Genomic DNA, 21,682 nt, shown 5'->3' on the forward strand with positions numbered 1-21,682 from the left:
CTTCATAAAGCCAGTCAGCGAGTCCGTTAAATATGACGCCCTCTTTTCCTGTAGTGACCAGGCGAATTGGTTTGTCCCTCACGGTGGCTTGGTAATAGATGTTGTTCTCAAATATGAAGATCTGTGGAAAGAAATCGCAAAACAGACCTTTTTAAATTCAAGCTCAGAAGCGGAGTTTGTTCACTTCATCGTTACTGTTTCCTTAGATACACTGTTAGAAATGAAGGTTCTGTTCAGGTGCATTTCTCAGACACCAAGGCACAAACAGTGTAGATGTTCCCTCAAAGGTTCTACAGTGGGTTTAAGGTCTGACTGTGGAGCTTAAATCAGTTTCTCCAGGTGAAAAGTTGGTATTTGTTCCTTTTCACAACCGAATGTTTTAAAACAGCTTAGAACAGATCATTTCAGTGGATTATGGTTCAGTATGTTCCCTGAATAAAGGCACTGAGATGGAGCCTTGAGGGCCCCGCCCCAGTGATAAGAGGGGAGCTGACCCAGAGACAGTCTAGCACCTTTATTTCTGAGAGGGTACAGTTTTTTCTTTTCTTATACCCCCAGGACCCAAACACTCTTACACTGTTTACAATTACATGTCTGAATTAATCTGAATTTAAAAAGCAAACGCATTCAGATTACCGACACTCTGGCATCCACAACTCTGAGCATGAGTATTTGAGAAAGTGATAGCGAATCAGGTGATGGGGTCATCACTTCATTCTAAAATCACAGCCTTTTTTATTGTTTATAGACAACAGAAGCATTTAGACCGTTTTTTTAAACTGTAGATCAGTTTCTGTTGCTGGATGAAGCAAATCAAGTCACTGTCCCTTCACACTGCAAGGTTAAAGTCAAGGTAAAAGCAATTCTAGCCTGGCTGTATTTATTAGCCTACAGATAAGTGGCTACACTAGCAGTCAGGACTGGTTGACACCACAGAGCTTCCCAGCAGCTGTAATGAAAACACAGAAAATTGTGAGTTCCTTGAAACTGACAAGGCTGAGAGACACAAAGCTGCCCTACAGAGCTTGTTAATGTTTATGTTAACATTTCTGAGAATTCGGACACATTAAGTTTGTAATTGTCAAACTAACATCAATGTAATTAAATTAAACATCAATGTAAATGTAATTAAAATGTAAAGACTGGCACAATGTAAAGCCTACAGTTATGACTGTGTGTGTGTGTGTGTGTGTGTGTGTGTGTGTGTGTGTGGGCGATGACAGGAATGCATGTTTTATTTTATTATTTGTATTTTATTTTATATTTCTTTTACTACTTATTCTCTACTGTAAACGATTGTCAGATACTGTGCCCTGTGAGCTCCTGCAGCCAAATCCAAATCCCTTGTATGTGTAAGCAGGCCTGGCCAATAAAGCTTGGTTTTGATTCTGATTGTAAAAGAAATAGCCGACGATATTTTCGCTTGTTGATTACCCTTCGTAATAATAACAGGCAGCTTCAGCTAATGTTTGAGGTTAATCAATGCTGTAGCACCATGTCTGAGTTAATACTGTACCCAACTTCTCTCCTCCTGTAATCCTGTTTGGATGCCTGCTCGCAGCTGAGAGGTTAATTCTAGCACGCGGTGCGTTCTGTGAAATCCAAATGAATTAGAGCAGAATGCTGAGAAGATTTATTTCACTCTGAGGTGAACGAGATCTTCCTCCGATGTGCATGTAAGCTCAGTGCACTTCATCAACGATGCTGATGAGAATTCGTCTCAGTGAGGAACCGCGACTGCGCTAATCAGCCGAGTGTTTGTCAAAAGGATGACTGACAGCTCAGGGCGATCTGGCGCCTGTGCTAGGAGTTTTGCTGGCAGGCGCTGTGGAGGAAGCTTTGAGTCATCCTGCTTTTACTGTGGAGAGAGTTTCCAACACAACTGACTAAAAAAGAGTAACGCAAAGCACTGAATGAATGAATGAGCGAGTGAATGAGTGAGTAGTCAAATAAGCTCAATGTGTGGTCAGCAGAGTGACCATGATACGAGTAAAAGCAGGACAATCTCCTTAATACAATTCAGCTGTGTCTTGTTATCCTGCCTACACATACACCACTGTCCGCAGACCGCAGCCCATCTGTTCCTCTGGGTAACTCGTTAACCCTCTTTACGCTGTTCATCAGCGGTCAGGGCCCCCTGCAGGACCACCACAGAGCAGGTATTGTTTGGGTAGTGGATCGTTCTCCGCACTGCAGTGACACTGAAAACACAGCAGAGGGTGATGACGCCTCATCAGCGTTACTCTTCACAGAATACAGAGAACATGCAAACATTTTCAGCGACGCGTTTTGGCCGATTTCCGCTTCTCTGTTGAATCTACGCCACATAACCTCGTACCCCACGCTGTACCCTACTCTGCAGCCTGGCGCCAACCTCCCCAGATATGTACCTACACGTCATGGTGATACAGACTGCTACAGCTCTGACTGGTCCACTTGGTAGCATCGCATTTCCCACTGTGCATTTCCTGCTTCTCTGTCTTCGCCACCAATTTTAAATTCAGTAGAAAGTTGGACGAATGTAGATCAAGCCCAGTGGAGATCAACCAACTGACTGGTGCTCTGCTATCACAAGTATAGACAATAAAAACTTAAAACAGTGCAAGCAAAGTCAACTGACTGGTGGTGACAGGACGCCAAAATAGAAAGTGTCCCAAAGTGTTTTAAACTCTAGGCTACTAGGCTAAAAACGAGGGTACTGAACCTCTCACCATTGTACAGGCTGGGTTTCAGATAACTTCTGAAAAAATACCTGTTTAGAAGATAAAGACCCAGACAGTGGCACTCTTCTGGTCCACCACATTAACGTGAGGAAATGACTGGAAACTCCCAGCCCCAAAAATGACAACACGGCCAATACAGCTGGCAAAGTTGTTTCTAGGTTACTGTGTACTACCTCTGCATCTGTGTCGCACCGTTGTGCACAGCACAGCAGTGGATGAAGTACACAAACCCTGTACTGGAGTTAAAGCAGAGACACCCAAGGTAAAATATCACTCCAGTAAAAGTAGAAGTTCCTCCCTTTAGACCTCCACTTGAGTAAAAGTACTAAAGTATTTCCCTTCAAATGTACTTAAGTATAAAGTAAAAGTACTAAAAGAGTAATTCTGGCTCTGATCTGGTCCTGTTATCATTTTTATAACCAGACTGGCTTCATGAACTCATTTCAGGTGAAAGTCCTCCAGCGTCTCTCTTGGTAAACCAGTCTTTTAATAGAACGTCATTAATTAGTGACGCTGACTATTACTATTCCTTTACTATGTTGATCTGTAGGCGTCTGTTCATAAACATAAACCAGCCCAAACTCATTTACTATAAAATGAAATGGTGTTTGTAGAAATTCAGAAAAAAGCCGCGTCAGTCTCGACTGCATATGTGGACATATTTCTATATTGAGCTCTATTTACACAAAGTTAGGTTAGTTCATCATTTATGTTGAACAGACTCTCCCAAAGTTTTACGCTGCTGCGCTGACGTTGAACCGCGTGCTGCACTGGGTCGGTCTGACCAACAGGTCAAAACCAGCTCTAAACAAAGTGACCGCTGGGCCCTGATTGGTGCTCTGGCTTTGCGCTTATTTCGTTTTGACATGTTACGTTTTTATACACACAGAAACCAAAAGGAACGACAGATTTCTCAAAATGTAGGAGGAAAAAGTCGGATATTAGACTCTGAAATGTCGTGGAGTGAAAGGAAAAAGTCGCCCAGAACGGAGAAACTTCAGTACAGATACACCAAAAATACTAAAGTACAGAAACTAATTACATTTACTCAGTTACTCAGTTACTGTCCACCACTGCCTGTGACATAGCCAGCACCTGAATTCCTATTTACTATGTACTGATTACATAATAAACTACATACTCAACTATTCTATTATGTGGAATAACAGAAAGCCTTCTTATGAGTAGCTGTGCACAAACTTTTGCCCGGTTCTGTATGTAATCAGTTTATCATTGATCTGTTCATGTCAGCGGCTGCAGTACATTATGTACCAGACTGCTCATTTCCTACATAGATCGGAAGTGGCCTGCACACCATCGTTAGTGTGGAAGTGAATATTAATGAGCTCTGCTGTTATTAATGAGGCAATCAGCGCATCTGAAGAGTATCGCTGTGTATTGTATGCAGGAAGACGGCGTTTGGGGGAGACATGCGGTATAAGAGGGAAGTTACAGGCTTCAAAAAGAAGGCGAGATGAAAAGGGAGCTTTCAAAGGCATCCAAAAGAGCATGGCGCTGACGTCAGGGAGAGACTCAGTGTGACAGTGTGTCCCAGCTTGTGACTGACAATGACATTTTGTCAACGGCGTCTCTGCCTTCGCTGTCATCTGCAGTGCTGGTTCCCTGCCAGAGCTCTGCTTAGCCCTTTAATATCTACCCAAAAAGCAGCTATTTCTGTCTTTCAGTCTACTCCTCTACATTAATACCGGGATTTCTCAACAATGTTGTCACAATTTAATGCGTTATTAAATTGTGGAAAACCAAAAGTATGTGGACACCCAAAAGTATGTGGACACCCAAACATCGCATCCATGTTCTTGTACAACATCTGATTACAAAAGCATGAACAGAAACACGGAGTCTCCGGAGTCTCCACTCTTCTGGTCTTTAAACTAGATGCTGGAACATTGTTTGGGGATTCACTTACATTCAGACAAAATAACGTTGGGCACCGATGTTGGACAATAAGACCTGGCTTGCAGTTGCCGCTCCAGTACATACCAAAGTCACTGGACGGTGTTGAGGTCAGGGCTCTGCGCAGAACAGTCAAGTTCTTCTACACCAAACCATGGAGCGCACTTGGAGCATGGAGACATGAAGTTATAACGTTGTTGCATGTTCTAGTATTAAGATTTCCCTTCGTTGGAACTAGTAGGCCCAAGCAGCACTGCCGTGTCTGATCCACTCGTACCAGCACAACATATACTAACACACCACCACTCTGTCAGTGTTACTGCAGTGCTGAGAACGATCCACCACCCAAATAGTACCTGCTCTGTGAGGGTCCATGGGGGTCCTGACCGCTGAAGAACAGGGTAACAGAGTATCAGAGAAACAGATGGACTACAGTCTGTAACTGTAGATCTACAGAGAGCAGCTATACAGTAAGTGGAGCTGATAAGATGGACAATGAGCGAAGAAACAAGGAGGTGGTCAGAATGTTATGCCTGATCTGTGGTAGTATGGAGCTTCTGATAAAACTCACGACAGCTCACACAAAAGCTCAGATTCCACAACCTGATCCATTTTACTGACCAACGTGGGCGACACGTACGCTCGCTAACTACTCTGGGGGCAGAATGTCTCACCAATGAGTAAGTTAGGGCTAATCTCTATTCCATCTTCCTCTAGTTGTCTGTTTTCCCCTAATCCTGTTGCCTCCCCTTGAGGCGTCAGAAGGGTGAACTTCAGTGCGATCACGCTGCTGGGGGTTTGGCTCTTGCTGATTTCTCTGTTGCTGCAGTCTAATTGCCTGAGGTCTCAGAGCCACGCTGAGGCTGAGCAGCCACAGATTACACACCTGATGCTCGCTCACCCAAACACACAAGGATTTCCAGAAATGTCTGGTACACCTCCTTTTATCTACACAGTTTGAGCATTTTATCAGCTCCACTGACCGCATAGCTGCACTCTGTAGTTCTACAGTTACAGACTGTAGTCCATCTGTTTCTCTGATACTCTGTTACCCTGTTCTTCAGTGGTCAGGACCCCCATGGACCCTCACAGAGCAGGTACTATTTGGGTGGTGGATCATTCTCAGCACTGCAGTGACAGTGACGTGGTGGTGGTGTGTTGGTGTATGCTGTGCTGGCACGAGTGGATCAGACACAGCAGTGCTGCTGGAGTTGAAAGAGTTCTCTTTGAATACTTTCGATGTGGTCACAATCAGATTCATCCACCCGAAGAGGTCAAAAGCCCAAAACCATGTAACACAATGTTCTTCTGTGCACTGCTTGCAATGGCACATTTCTACCATAGAGGTCTCCAAAATCCACAAATTTCCAAATTTTACTGACTCGTACTGCATATAATTATGATTGGGGGTATCGCAACTGGTAAAGCTTTAGGTTGGTGGCCTGGAAACAAAAGATATATCTTAAAATATAACACTTCACTTCAACATGCTTGGTCAAAGCACTGCAAACGCAGTCCTTCGGTACAAACTCACTGCACGTTCTTACGTTGCTATGGTGGTAAAAATATTCAATGTGAATGGGCTGGTAAAGGACCAATCAGAGCAGAATCTGTTACTCCAAAAGAATTGGCTTAAAGGTGTTGCTGTAAGTGTAACCATGCTTTTACAACACAAGGTGACCAGTAACTTTCTATGAAAGGAGGTGACTAGTAGATGCGGTTTAGTGTTAAGCAAGAAGCGATGCTGCGACTGAGTGACAAGTCTCAACTTTGTGCAAACGAATTAAGCCGTGGTGACGTGTTAGTCTAAATAATCGGCTCCAACAAATTCCTTGGACCAGTTGTCGATACAGATTGTCCAAAGTCCCAAATCTATACTCTAAACTTTCTGTTCCTACCAGCATCTCGTTCCTTTTCCCAAAAGTTTCATGAGTAAAATGGAAGACACACTTATAAACCATATAAACGTAACTGCAGATCATATTTTAAACAAACACAATGCCATTGATGAGAGGCGCTGCTCTTATGAAGCACTAAAAGCTACCTGAGAGCTCCTCATGTGAAGAATCTTCCACCTGCTAAACATGAGCGAGTGAGTTACCAGAGGGGTTTACCAGGTGCTTCACACCTAACAAAACGGCTACATACACATTTTTGAATGCGTAGCCTCAAACACAACCACAACAGACAAACTAGAGGTGACTTTAGAAACTTCCCGCCTCCTATTGGGTTTTTCAATAACATTAGCTGCAACAGTGAAAGCGAATATAGAGGAGAACATCCAACTGAAAACAAACAGCTTGAGCTCAAATGATCATTACTCACTGTTGCCCTCTAGTGTTCTTTTTGACATGTGTAACTTGTCTCAATGAATGATTTGTACTTTCCTTATTTTGGGGGGGTCGAGAACAATTCAACATCTGTTCTTATACATGCATCTGCTTAAGACTCATATGGATCAGTAATCATAGGCAGTTTATTAAATCATCCCCTTTATAACTGAGGGTAAACTAGACGGCAGCTGCAGGCGCCTCGTGCCAAATGAGCACTGATCTAATGCAGACAGTTTCAGCTCCAATGGCTCGATTACAAAATTACAGTTTGCCCGTCTTCAAAAACTGATGTGTCTCAAAACTTTCATGTGTATGAACACAAAGAATCTACACTGCACTCTGTAGATCTACAGTTACAGACTGTTCTTCAGTGGTCAGGACCCCCATGGACCCTCACAGAGCAGGTACTGTTTGGGTGGTGGATCATTCTCAGCACTGCAGTAACACTGATGTGGTGGTGGTGTGTTAGTGTGTGTTGTGCTGATCTGAGTGGATCAGACACAGCAGCACTGCTGGAGTTTTTAAACACCTTGCTGTCAGTGCTGGACTGAGAATCGTCCACCAACCAAAAATATCCAGCCAGTAGCGTCCTGTGGGCAGTGTCCTGTGGGCAGCGTCCTGTGGGCAGCGTCCTGTGACCACTGATGAAGGTCTAGAGGATGACCGACACAAACTGTGCAGCAGCAGATGAGCTGTCGTCTCTGACTTTACATCTACAAGGTGGACCGACAAGGTAGGAGTGTCTAATAGAGTGGACAGTGTTTAAAAACTCCAGCAGCACTGCTGTGTCTGATCCACTCATACCAGCGCAACACACACTAATACACCACCACCACCACCTCAGTGTTACTGCAGTGCTGAGATTGACCCACCACCCAAGTAGTACCTGCTCTGTGAGGGTCCATGGGGGTCCTGACCACTGAAGAACAGGGTAACAGAGTATCAGAGAAACAGATGGACTACAGTCTGTAACTGTAGAACTACAGAGTGCAGCTATACAGTAAGTGGAGCTGATAAAGTGGACAGTGAGCGTAGAAACAAGGAGGTGGTCATCATGTTACGCCTGACTGGTGTTTATATAAACTGAACTGTTTTAACTGTTTTAATATTCTGTTCGGTATCCCTCAGCGTCATCGCTCTGTCTAACCATTAAACCGGAAAATCTGACTCTAGAGAATACTGCAGCGTAAACGAATAACACCGCAGTGACTAAAGGACTGAATCAATATGCCTGAATTACATATGCAGTCCAACGTTTCGCAGTTACAAGTGTATGAAAAGTGTATGATTTCCAAGTGAAGAAAAAAAATCCTTAAATATAAATTTAGTGCATAATTTACATTCATTTTATTTGTGGAAAAAATACGACATAAAATATAAAATGTGCCATAAAGTTTGCACAGGCCACATTTTACGCTCCGTTTTCTTTTCCAATATGAAGCAAATGAACAGTGATTGTGCATTAAACGTGCCCAAACCGTTGCATAAGACTGTAAATATTAGGGTGTCCACTGAGGTTTTACCACCACATCGATACATGATGTGTATGAAGGTCACTGGAAGATGAGACTCTGCGGTCCTGTATCTTCACCAGGACTGAAGCTGTGCCACCCTGATGCCATCTGCTACTGTGTGTGTGTGTCTACTCAGCCTTGCCAGGCTTCATCACGCACACTCACACAGACACGATTTCTCTGCGGACATCAGCATGTGGGTCATCCTCTCTCTCTTCTTCACTCTAACACTTTCCTGGACCTCCAGTTCGCCTTCAACTCAGGAGGTCACCTTGTTTTTAGAGAAGCTGATATCTGATCAAATTCAAGTTGTCTAAACACAGGAGGCACTTCTCTTCTGAAACGGTGATATGGAAAAATGTGCATTCTGGTTACGTTTGAAATTCAAGTTTCCCTTTAATGCTGCGTTTATAATCTGACATTGACAGCAAACCTGGATGTTTCAGTGTTTTTAATAGAGCAGCGACATAAAATCCTGCCGTCACTAGCTCAGTTTTACCCAGCCTCTTCCACCAGCTGCAGTAGAGGAATCAACCAGATATCGCAAACCAGCGTATTTAACGTGATGTTAGTCCGTTTTCGAGCTGATTTGGTCGGAGCTGACTGAACATCGTCGTTTTCAGCTTCATTTTTTGCCCTCGTTTGCTGTGCCACGTGACGGGGGCAGCGATGTCCGATTACCTGCCCAAACGAGCTCTGTCGGGGTAGTCGGATGATCGGATGGATTTCTGAGATGTCGGAAAGTTTGGTCGCTTGTCTCACAGTTTGAGCAGATCTCAGGGACCCTACACCAGTAACCATCAATACAGTGCTTCATAAACTGCCTTTGTAGAGCTGTCTGTCTGTAGACCGCCTGGCTTTCAGTTTCAGTGCCCAGTGTGCAGAGACAGCAAAGCTGTTTTTGTCAGCGGCTGAATCTCAAACGGCCCCCTCCTTCCTATATAGTGCACTGTGTAAGTTCTGGCTTCTGCACCAAAACAGTGCCGTATTTGTCCAATATGGAATAAGCTCACATGACTAAATCGCAAATGGCTATTTATTGCATATACGATGCATCGTATGTGTGCAGGAGCCACTATTCTGATCCCTACGTGGTGCACTATGTAGGGAGCAGGGAGTCATTTGAGATTCAGCCAGTGTTTTCACTCAGGACTCGAACGCACAGCGTGTTGTTCTGAAAGAAACAGCTTTATTGGAAAGTGTTTGCTTGCTGAAAGAGGCATGCGAGGGAAATCTGTCAGGTGACATTTAAGTTTCTAGTGTAGGGACAAGTTCCAATGTTTCGCAAACGATTTTCCGAACAAGCTTTGCTGCCATCCAACAACATGAAACGTTAACGACAATTTCTGTTTCATAGCCTACATCGACAAACTCCTGGAAGCGTTAAAATGTTTCTTAGGAAAAAGTCCTCTGGATGGAAACACTGCTTTTTTAACTAGTAAAAACATGCCTCACCAATGCAGGTTGAGGATCACGTCCAGTGCAACTGCAGGTGAAACAGAAAATGCCTTTAACTGCATCAGGCTTAGTCCAGCCAGTACCTGATCCATCAGAGTATCCATGAACTGGACCGGGCTGGCTAGTGTTTTATTTTATTAGCTAAATTTTACTTTACTTTTAACTTTATCATCTACGTGTCATCAATGTGGTGTGTGCTCTAGATTCATTTGTACTGGTGTATACGTGTCTCACCAGCTGCTGGCCTTTGGGACCCCATCCAGCGTACTGCAGCGCTGTGCTTGCCACCTCAGGAGCAGCCAAAGCCACTGTGTCCCTGTGAGGAGAAAACAAAAGCACACACAAAACAGTCCATATAAACCCTGCTTAATGAACCATTTCACTGGTGTTAACCTTTTTAGCTCCACTGGCCTGGATGTGGGTCTGCATTACAATTTCTCACGCAGAACTTACATGAATTCTGAGTACTAAGTCTTAAGATTAATAACTGAGCAATAAGCCTCACGGCTAAAGGGCCCAAATCCTACTTCAGTGCTGTTGGCCTACTTTATAGCACTTGTGCACTTTTACGTACAGCACAGTGCAAAAGTCTGACTTCAGTTCCAGGTCCTGTTTCTAGCTAAAACAGCCATTCAGTGTCATGGAAAAAATCTGAAATCATGCAGTCATATGGAAAATTTAAACACCAGCCACCAACACCCAGACAAAGCACTTGTTTTGTTGCTTTCTGAAAATTTGAATTTATTTGCTGATTTTTGGCAACTTTTTTCCCCAAAATGTTAAATTCAGTGAATAAACAGTAACAACGCTTTAGAACGTGCTGCCGTGTGTTCTCTGCAGAGAATCTGTTAATTTGTGTTTACTTAGAGATCAATAACAACATGTCATTTGATCAGTCGGTGCCCAAACGTTCGCATACGACAGTATATTTAACAGAAAATTACACAGAAGCCTCGACAACTAAATATCACAATTCTCAGCATTTAGCGTGTAGATTCCATTCTTTTCAGGAGAAACACCTGCTTATCTCTTTCTTTATGAATGGAGTTATGCAGCCACCAAAAAGCGTTAAACTGATGCTTCACAGTAGCCCCTCTTATCTACATGCAGGTAAGGAGCCCCTTTAACTCGATGCAGCTATACACTCTTTGTCTTCTTAAGCAGGTGTTCACACTGAGAAATAAAATGGCTTGTCGAAAGGTGACACTTCAAAAAGATTATAATGTTAATAATGGTTAACCACAAATATACAAATCAAATAATTGCATTTCAAATATATCCTAAACTTAACTATAAAAAAAAACATAAATATCAGACAACCGCAACCGAATCCACGCCATGGACTGTTACAGACTTCCTGAGTGATAAATCTCTTAATAAAATGAATGAGTAATCTCTCTTTTAACATAATTAATCAAGTTTTATATGATTTCTAAGAAGAATATGACACCCAGAACAGAGAAGGTGAAAAGCCTGGACAGACCAGAGTTCTGAATAGGCCCAGCTTATTAAGTTTATTTGCAAAAAATTATTAATTTAATAACTGACTAGCATTTGATCAACAGAAAGGCTTTTTTTCTGAAGGAAAAGTGAGTTAGGTTGGAGCAAAAATCTGGACTGGGGCTCTCAGAGGACCGGTTTGAGAAACACTGCTTTATGTATCTACTGCCTTTACTAAATACCCCTTAAAAAAGCCTTCTATTAGAGTGCAAGGCCACCAGGTGGCAGCACCACCCGACATTTAACTGATCTATAGTGCTGTCGCAGTGAGTCGGGCTGGAAGGATTCCATCCAGACTCCCTGCTAAGTGATTATCTGTCATAATTAAGAGCTCTTCATGTTTAAGGTCCGACTGCAATCTGAGATGAGATATAAGAAGGGAAACTTACGGAGTGTGTAAGCTGCAGATGATATAGAAGGCTGTGTAAGAATACTGGTACAGCTGTAGGAGACGCAGGAAACAAATCCACCGGTTATAAATGAATCAAATAATCAGATATGGCCATCACCAGGCACTACAATCAGCAGGAACCAGAGAAAAGCACAGTTAACTCGTTTACCCTGTTCACATGCACATTAAGACCTTTTATCTTTTGCATACCTTTTTAAAAATATGTCATTTCAATATCAAGCATTATAACTCCATACAGTAGAATTCAGATTCAGTGTGTGTGTATATATATATATATATATATATATATATATATATATATATATATAATTTGTCCATGAAACACTTCAATACATACATAATAGTCCATAAACAACCTCAATTAACAATCATATACACCATGAAGAACCTTGATAAACACTCCTATACACTAAAAAGGGAGATATTAGTCCAAAATCAACCTCAACAAACACTCCTATACGCTAGAATAGGGGATATTAGTCTAGAAACAACCTAAAAACACTCCTGTACACTAGAATATGGGATATTAGTCTAGAAACAACCTAAAAAATGCTACTGTACACTAGAATATGGGATATTAGTCCAAAATCAACCTCAACAAACACTCCTATACGCTAGAATAGGGGATATTAGTCTAGAAACAACCTAAAAACACTCCTGTACACTAGAATATGGGATATTAGTCTAGAAACAACCTAAAAAATGCTACTGTACACTAGAATATGGGATATTAGTCCAAAATCAACCTCAACAAACACTCCTATACGCTAGAATAGGGGATATTAGTCTAGAAACAACCTAAAAACACTCCTGTACACTAGAATATGGGATATTAGTCTAGAAACAACCTAAAAAATGCTACTGTACACTAGAATATGGGATATTAGTCCAAAATCAACCTCAACAAACACTCCTATACGCTAGAATAGGGGATATTAGTCTAGAAACAACCTAAAAACACTCCTGTACACTAGAATATGGGATATTAGTCTAGAAACAACCTAAAAAATGCTACTGTACACTAGAATATGGGATATTAGTCCAAAATCAACCTCAACAAACACTCCTATACGCTAGAATAGGGGATATTAGTCTAGAAACAACCTAAAAACACTCCTGTACACTAGAATATGGGATATTGGTCTAGAAACAACCTAAAAACACTCCTGTACACTAGAATATGGGATATTAGTCTAGAAACAACCTAAAAACACTCCTGTACACTAGAATATGGGATATTAGTCTAGAAACAACCTAAAAAATGCTACTGTACACTAGAATATGGGATATTAGTCCAAAATCAACCTCAACAAACACTCCTATACGCTAGAATAGGGGATATTAGTCTAGAAACAACCTAAAAACACTCCTGTACACTAGAATATGGGATATTGGTCTAGAAACAACCTAAAAACACTCCTGTACACTAGAATATGGGATATTAGTCTAGAAACAACCTAAAAACACTCCTGTACACTAGAATATGGGATATTAGTCTAGAAACAACCTAAAAACACTCCTATACGCTAGAATAGGGGATATTAGTCTAGAAACAACCTAAAAACACTCCTGTACACTAGAATATGGGATATTAGTCTAGAAACAACCTAAAAACACTCCTGTACACTAGAATATGGGATATTAGTCTAGAAACAACCTAAAAACACTCCTGTACACTAGAATATGGTATATTAGTCTAGAAACAACCTAAAAACAATCCTGTACACTAGAATATGGGATATTAGTCTAGAAACAACCTAAAAACACTCCTGTACACTAGAATAGGGGATATTAGTCTAGAAACAACCTAAAAACACTCCTGTACACTAGAATAGGGGATATTAGTCTAGAAACAACCTAAAAACACTCCTGTACGCTAGAATATGGGATATTGGTCTAGAAACAACCTAAAAACACTCCTGTACACTAGAATATGGGATATTAGTCTAGAAACAACCTAAAAACACTCCTGTACACTAGAATATGGGATATTAGTCTAGAAACAACCTAAAAACACTCCTGTACACTAGAATATGGGATATTAGTCTAGAAACAACCTAAAAACACTCCTGTACACTAGAATATGGGATATTAGTCTAGAAACAACCTAAAAACAATCCTGTACACTAGAATATGGGATATTAGTCTAGAAACAACCTAAAAACACTCCTGTACACTAGAATATGGGATATTAGTCTAGAAACAACCTAAAAACAATCCTGTACACTAGAATATGGGATATTAGTCTAGAAACAACCTAAAAACACTCCTGTACACTAGAATAGGGGATATTAGTCTAGAAACAACCTAAAAACACTCCTGTACACTAGAATATGAGATATTAGTCTAGAAACAACCTAAAAACACTCCTGTACACTAGAATATGGGATATTAGTCTAGAAACAACCTAAAAACACTCCTGTACACTAGAATAGGGGATATTAGTCTAGAAACAACCTAAAACACTCCTGTACACTAGAATATGGGATATTAGTCTAGAAACAACCTAAAAACAATCCTGTACACTAGAATATGGGATATTAGTCTAGAAACAACCTAAAAACACTCCTGTACACTAGAATATGGGATATTAGTCTAGAAACAACCTAAAAACACTCCTGTACGCTAGAATATGGGATATTAGTCTAGAAACAACCTAAAAACACTCCTGTACACTAGAATATGGGATATTAGTCTAGAAACAACCTCAATGAACTCTCCTATGTGCTAGAACAGGAGATTATATGTTAATCGTCCTCAGTAGACACACCTGAGTATATGAGATTGAGATGACACATGAGAGTCAAAAGATTAAAAACATCTATAATTTTTATGTCAGCTACAAAGATGGTGAATTGAACTAAGACCAAGCAATGGAACAAAACAAACTGTTTATTTTACAAATGATCGTGGTAATTCGATGAGGAAATGGTCCACGTTGCCAAACTGGAGCCTGTGAGTTAGTCAAGTAGCTCTAGTTTGACAGTAAGAAGAACCTCTCTCAGTCTGACTGGTTTAAACTCCAGCAAATGGGAAAACAATTAGACCGGATAACAATTAGATGTTCATCCATTTCTGGTCATTTCGGTGTTTTCAGTTACTACTATGAGAAAACAGTGAATGAAGGATTCAGACAGAAATGACCCACCGGAGCAACATTGTAGGCCAGCAGCACATGAGTCAAATCAGGGGAGATTTGGTATTTGCTGGCTTTGTAAGTTTCCTGAAAGCAGAAAAACAAAATATCCTTCTGTTAACATCACATACATACTCTTTCACTCCTCTGCCTTTCATCTTAGCATTCCATTTCTTAAAGTATGCAAGAAAATGATAAACTGTACTGTAATTTACAAACAAAACAAATTTACAAAAGGTTGGGACAGTGTGTGAAATGCAAGTAAAAACAGAAAAGATGTTTTGTTAATCCACTGTGACCTGTATTTAAACAAAACTAGTACAACATATTTAACATTTCCTTATTATTCTGAAATTGATCTCTGCAACAGGTTCCAAAAAAGTTTGGAAAGGGGCAACATTGGGAAATGCTCTTAAAAACATCTTAAACCGGTGGTGCAAACATGCCAGGGCATAAAAGGAGCATCCAGGAAAGGCCGAGTCCTTTATAGGGTTGAGGCTGCCACTTTGGCAAAAGCATAACAGCAAATAATCCAACAGTTTAAGAAAACATTCCTCAACAAACGACTGCAAGGATTTTAGGCTTTTCACCCTCTACAGTGCATAATAGCATCAAAGATCCAGGCAATCTGGAGAAAATCACCACATGACAAACTGCTGTCAGTAAACACCGTCGGTAAACACCGTCAATAAACAAAGTCGGTAAACACCGTCAATAAACAAAGTCAGTAAACACCGTCAGTAAACACTGTCAATAAACAAAGTCGGTAAACACCGTCAGTAAACACTGTCAGTAAACACTGTCAATAAACAAAGTCGGTAAACACCGTCAGTAAACACTGTCAGTAAACACTGTCAATAAACAAAGTCGGTAAACACCGTCAGTAAACACTGTCAATAAACAAAGTCGGTAAACACCGTCAGTAAACACTGTCAGTAAACACTGTCAATAAACAAAGTCGGTAAACACCGTCAGTAAACACTGTCAATAAACAAAGTCGGTAAACACCGTCAATAAACAAAGTCAGTAAACACCGTCAGTAAACACTGTCAATAAACAAAGTCGGTAAACACCGTCAGTAAACACTGTCAATAAACAAAGTCGGTAAACACCGTCAATAAACAAAGTCAGTAAACACCGTCAGTAAACACTGTCAATAAACAAAGTCAGTAAACACCGTCAGTAAACACTGTCAATAAACAAAGTCGGTAAACACCGTCAGTAAACACTGTCAATAAACAAAGTCGGTAAACACCGTCAGTAAACACTGTCAATAAACAAAGTCGGTAAACACTGTCAGTAAACACTGTCAATAAACAAAGTCAGTAAACACCGTCAGTAAACACTGTCAATAAACAAAGTCGGTAAACACCGTCAGTAAACACTGTCAGTAAACACTGTCAATAAACAAAGTCGGTAAACACGTCAGTAAACACTGTCAATAAACAAAGTCGGTAAACACGTCAGTAAACACTGTCAATAAACAAAGTCGGTAAACACCGTCAGTAAACACTGTCAGTAAACACTGTCAATAAACAAAGTCGGTAAACACCGTCAGTAAACACTGTCAATAAACAAAGTCGGTAAACACCGTCAGTAAACACTGTCAATAAACAAAGTCGGTAAACACGTCAGTAAACACTGTCAATAAACAAAGTCGGTAAACACCGTCAGTAAACACTGTCAGTAAACACTGTCAATAAACAAAGTCGGTAAACACCGTCAGTAAACACTGTCAATAAACAAAGTCGGTAAACACTGTCAGTAAACACTGTCAATAAACAAAGTCGGTAAACACCGTCAGTAAACACTGTCAATAAACAAAGTCGGTAAACACCGTCAGTAAACACTGTCAATAAACAAAGTCGGTAAACACCGTCAGTAAACACTGTCAGTAAACACTGTCAGTAAACACTGTCAATAAACAAAGTCGGTAAACACCGTCAGTAAACACTGTCAATAAACAAAGTCGGTAAACACCGTCAGTAAACACTGTCAGTAAACACTGTCAATAAACAAAGTCGGTAAACACTGTCAGTAAACACCGTCAGTAAACACTGTCAATAAACAAAGTCGGTAAACACTGTCAATAAACAAAGTCGGTAAACACTGTCAGTAAACACTGTCAATAAACAAAGTCGGTAAACACGGTCAGTAAACACTGTCAATAAACAAAGTCGTAAACACTGTCAATAAACAAAGTCGGTAAACACGGTCAATAAACAAAGTCGGTAAACACCGTCAGTAAACACTGTCAATAAACAAAGTCGGTAAACACCGTCAGTAAACACTGTCAATAAACAAAGTCGGTAAACACTGTCAGTAAACACTGTCAATAAACAAAGTCGGTAAACACTGTCAGTAAACACTGTCAATAAACAAAGTCGGTAAACACCGTCGGTAAACACTGTCAGTAAACACTGTCAATAAACAAAGTCGGTAAACACCGTCGGTAAACACTGTTGGTAAACACCGTCGGTAAACACAGTCAGTAAACACAGTCGGTAAACACCATCAGTAAACACTGTTGGTAAACACCGTCGGTAAACACTGTCGGTAAACACCGTCGATAAATGGTCAGTAGACTTCTCTGGACTCATGATTCAGAAACTGTTCTTGAGGCAAAAGAACAAAAGACCACCCAAACTGTTTCCAGTATAAAATTCAAAGCCAGGGTCTGTCATGGTATAAGGGGATATTAGAGGGTAACCTAAAAATCTGACAGCACCATTAACACTGAAAGATAAATGCACACATACATACAACACACAGGAACACTACATGGCGTCATTTTCAGAGGCACTGATACTTATTTCCACAACACATTGTGCCCAATCAGAGAGTGCAGGTGTTAGTGTGGGCAAGCCTGTAATCCAGTCATGTCGCCCATTAAAAATGTGCTGGACATTATAAAGAACAAAGCACAATAATGAAAAAAATGGCAAATTTCGCTTTCAAACCTGATCAGGTTTTGTCTTTAATCCCCAAACAACTACTAAGTCTTGTTGACGGTAAAGGTGATGCAACCAAGAGGTAAACATGCTTGTGTCCAAACATTTTTGGAAAGTGTTGCAAACATCAAATTTGGAATAAGTTCATATTTACAAAGAAAACAATAAAATCCATAAGGTAAAACATACAATATCATGCAATTGTTCTATTTAAATTTAACACAGGTCGAACAGAATTTCCTAATCACTGCTTTCTGTTATTATCATCTCACAACAGTCCCAACGTTCTTGGTACGTATGAATCATTAAACACACTATTATTCACTCTTTGGCTACAAAAATTACTCACAAACATCTTGTTTTCCACCAGGACCACAGTAGTGTTGCTCTCCACATTGTGTTTGACCACATCTCCATCCCGGTTACGATACAGCAGCTCAGTGTCTGTTGAGCAAAAAAAAAAACTGTTTTATAAACAGAAGAAGAAATATAACCACTTACACTCAGACCAGCCCGTCTGGCACCAACAACCACGCCACGTTCAAAGCCCCTTAAATCCCCTTTCTTCCCTGTTCTGATGCTCGGTCTGCACTTCAGCAAGTCGTCTTGACCACCTCTACAGGCCTAAATGCAGTGAGCTGCGGCCGTGTGATTGGCTGATCAGCTATTTGTGTTAACAAGCAACTGAATAAAGTGGCCGCACAGTACTGTACTTGAAGTTACGAACTCTCCACAGCCTTTCAGGGACTCCAAACTGCTTTATTATAAACAACCAATCTAAAAGGTCTTATATAACCATCCAGCCAAGAAATGCATGTAGTTAAAGTTAAACCTTTACACAGTACAAGGAAAGATGTTTAAACCTGCACTAGCGGGAACAGATTGTGATCAGATTGTGATCAGACTGTGATCAGACTGTGATCAGATTGTGATCAGACTGTGAACAGACTGTGATCAGACTGATCAGACTGTGATCAGATTGTGATCAGACTGTGATCAGATTGTGAGCAGATTGTGATCAGACTGTGATCAGATTGTGATCAGACTGTGATCAGACTGTGATCAGATTGTGATCAGACTGTGATCAGATTGCGATCAGATTGTGATCAGACTGTGATCAGACTGATCAGATTGTGATCAGACTGTGATCAGACTGTGAGCAGATTGTGAGCAGATTGTGATCAGATTGTGATCAGACTGTGATCAGACTGTGAGCAGATTGTGATCAGACTGTGATCAGATTGTGATCAGACTGTGATCAGATTGTGATCAGATTGTGATCAGACTGTGATCAGACTGTGATCAGATTGTGATCAGATTGTGATCAGACTGTGATCAGATTGTGAGCAGATTGTGATCAGATTGTGATCAGACTGTGATCAGATTGTGATCAGATTGTGATCAGACTGTGATCAGACTGTGATCAGATTGTGATCAGATTGTGATCAGACTGTGATCAGATTGTGAGCAGATTGTGATCAGATTGTGATCAGACTGTGATCAGATTGTGATCAGATTGTGATCAGACTGTGATCAGACTGTGATCAGACTGTGATCAGATTGTGATCAGATTGTGATCAGATTGTGATCAGACTGTGATCAGACTGTGATCAGACTGTGATCAGATTGTGATCAGACTGATCAGACTGTGATCAGATTGTGATCAGACTGTGATCAGATTGTGATCAGATTGTGATCAGATTGTGATCAGACTGTGATCAGACTGTGATCAGATTGTGATCAGACTGATCAGACTGTGATCAGACTGTGATCAGACTGTGATCAGATTGTGATCAGACTGTGATCAGACTGTGGTCAGATTGTGATCAGATTGTGACCAGATTGTGATCAGACTGTGATCAGACTGTGATCAGACTGTGATCAGATTGTGATCAGACTGATCAGACTGTGATCAGACTGTGATCAGACTGTGATCAGATTGTGATCAGACTGTGATCAGACTGTGGTCAGACTGTGATTAGACTGTGATCAGATTGTGATCAGACTGTGATCAGACTGTGATCAGATTGTGACCAGATTGTGATCAGACTGTGATCAGACTGTGATCAGACTGTGATCAGATTGTGATCAGACTGATCAGACTGTGATCAGACTGTGATCAGACTGTGATCAGATTGTGATCAGACTGTGATCAGACTGTGATCAGACTGTGGTCAGACTGTGATTAGACTGTGATCAGATTGTGATCAGACTGTGATCAGACTGTGATCAGATTGTGATCAGATTGTGAGCAGATTGTGATCAGACTGTGATCAGACTGTGATCAGATTGTGATCAGACTGTGATCAGACTGTGATCAGATTGTGATCGGTCTCAAGACTGAAAACTCCTTTTATTTTAAACATTACGTTCTGCTTTAGTTTAGTTTGTGATGGGTATGTGATGATGGGTATGTGATGGTGATGGGTAATGTTACTGCGGATGTGAATGCAGATACAAAAAAGCAACTTAATTACTCAAGGAGTTCTACAATAACCTACTTATTTACTCGTACTTGAGGGATTTCCTTCATTTACTTTGTCATTTTCTTCTGGTGCAACAGGCACAAATGGAAAACACATTTAAACATGAATCCTCTTCCAGTATCCCAAATCTATTCAAGAGAAAGTGTGGCAAAAAATCTAATGTACACATTTTTATTCCAAACACAGTCAATTAAAATGGATAAAAGTAAGTTGCTTAGCTAGAACTACCGATAACAGTGTGTCAGTACAGTGTCAGAAACCACATAAGCACCCTTTGCTTGTTAGTTACATTAGCCTTGTAGCTCCAGCGCAAAACTAAGGAAGCAACCCTGAGATACCAAATGCATCTTGGCTGATTAACAACACTTGTGCTAAGAGGGTTTTTATTTCCAAAACTTTCGCCATTTTATTTTCATATAGTCAAATCTGCACGTCCCAGTCTCGCGCCTCTAAGGCAGCTTCGGCTTGACGTTTGTTTGTTTGTTTGTCTGTTTTCTGAATTGTGAATGTTACGCTGCTCCCGCGCTCACCGAGTGCGCTGGAGGCCTGAATACAGAAACTTTCCACGCTGATAAATAATACAGGCGAGCGATTGCTTTTAAAGAAAACGTGTAACAAAGAGAAGCTGCAGAGCATGACAGCCTCCGAATAATAGAGGCCTTTCTCCCACCCTTCAACAGCTGTAACTCTCTCACAGACCGCCAGCAGCTCCACCAGAGAAACAGGTTCGTCAAAAACAGGCTCAGACCTTTGCGCCGGGCTGATAAGCTGCTTTAATGCATCAGCATAAAGACAGTGAGCAAAAAAAGAACAAAGTCAGGTCCTTTCAGCGGCAACGACGCAGACCGTGTTTATTAACCGCAGTAACTCAGTGGGTTTTATTTTCAAGGCTGATAGCATTAAAAGTTCTTTCATCTCACAGAATTTGTCAAATTCTCTGAGCACTGCTTTGATTGGCCAGCCCGCTGCAGTGTCCACGCAATTAAGAGCGGCTTTGCAACCACGGTATGCAAAACTGATGGTGAAAACACGCAATGCTGTATAAATACGGAATAAATACAGAATTCTGTATAAATACGGAATAAATACAGAATTCTGTATAAATACGCAATCCTGTATAAATACGGAATAAATACGCAATCCTGTATAAATACGGAATAAATACAGAATTCTGTATAAATACGGAATAAATACAGAATTCTGTATAAATACGGAATAAATACAGAATTCTGTATAAATACGCAATCCTGTATAA

The 21,682-nt window shown here is 40.8% G+C and overlaps 1 protein-coding gene across 3 annotated transcripts in view; it reads right to left on the bottom strand.

The window, feature by feature from the left end:
- Window positions 1–21,682, bottom strand: part of dpp6b (dipeptidyl-peptidase 6b) — a 226,856-nt gene that overhangs the window by 33,742 nt on the left and 171,432 nt on the right. For all 3 annotated transcript variants that reach the window (XM_017703450.2, XM_017703449.2, XM_017703451.2), the window contains exons 4-8: window positions 18,291–18,385; window positions 15,003–15,077; window positions 11,832–11,884; window positions 10,177–10,258; window positions 1–121 (exon numbers count right to left, since the gene is read on the bottom strand). In XM_017703450.2, the coding sequence (XP_017558939.1) occupies window positions 1–121; window positions 10,177–10,258; window positions 11,832–11,884; window positions 15,003–15,077; window positions 18,291–18,385 (426 nt within the window). The remainder of the gene's footprint in view (window positions 122–10,176; window positions 10,259–11,831; window positions 11,885–15,002; window positions 15,078–18,290; window positions 18,386–21,682) is intronic.

This window comes from Pygocentrus nattereri, chromosome 2 (assembly GCF_015220715.1).
Source record: "Pygocentrus nattereri isolate fPygNat1 chromosome 2, fPygNat1.pri, whole genome shotgun sequence".
In the NCBI taxonomy this organism is placed as follows: domain Eukaryota; kingdom Metazoa; phylum Chordata; class Actinopteri; order Characiformes; family Serrasalmidae; genus Pygocentrus; species Pygocentrus nattereri.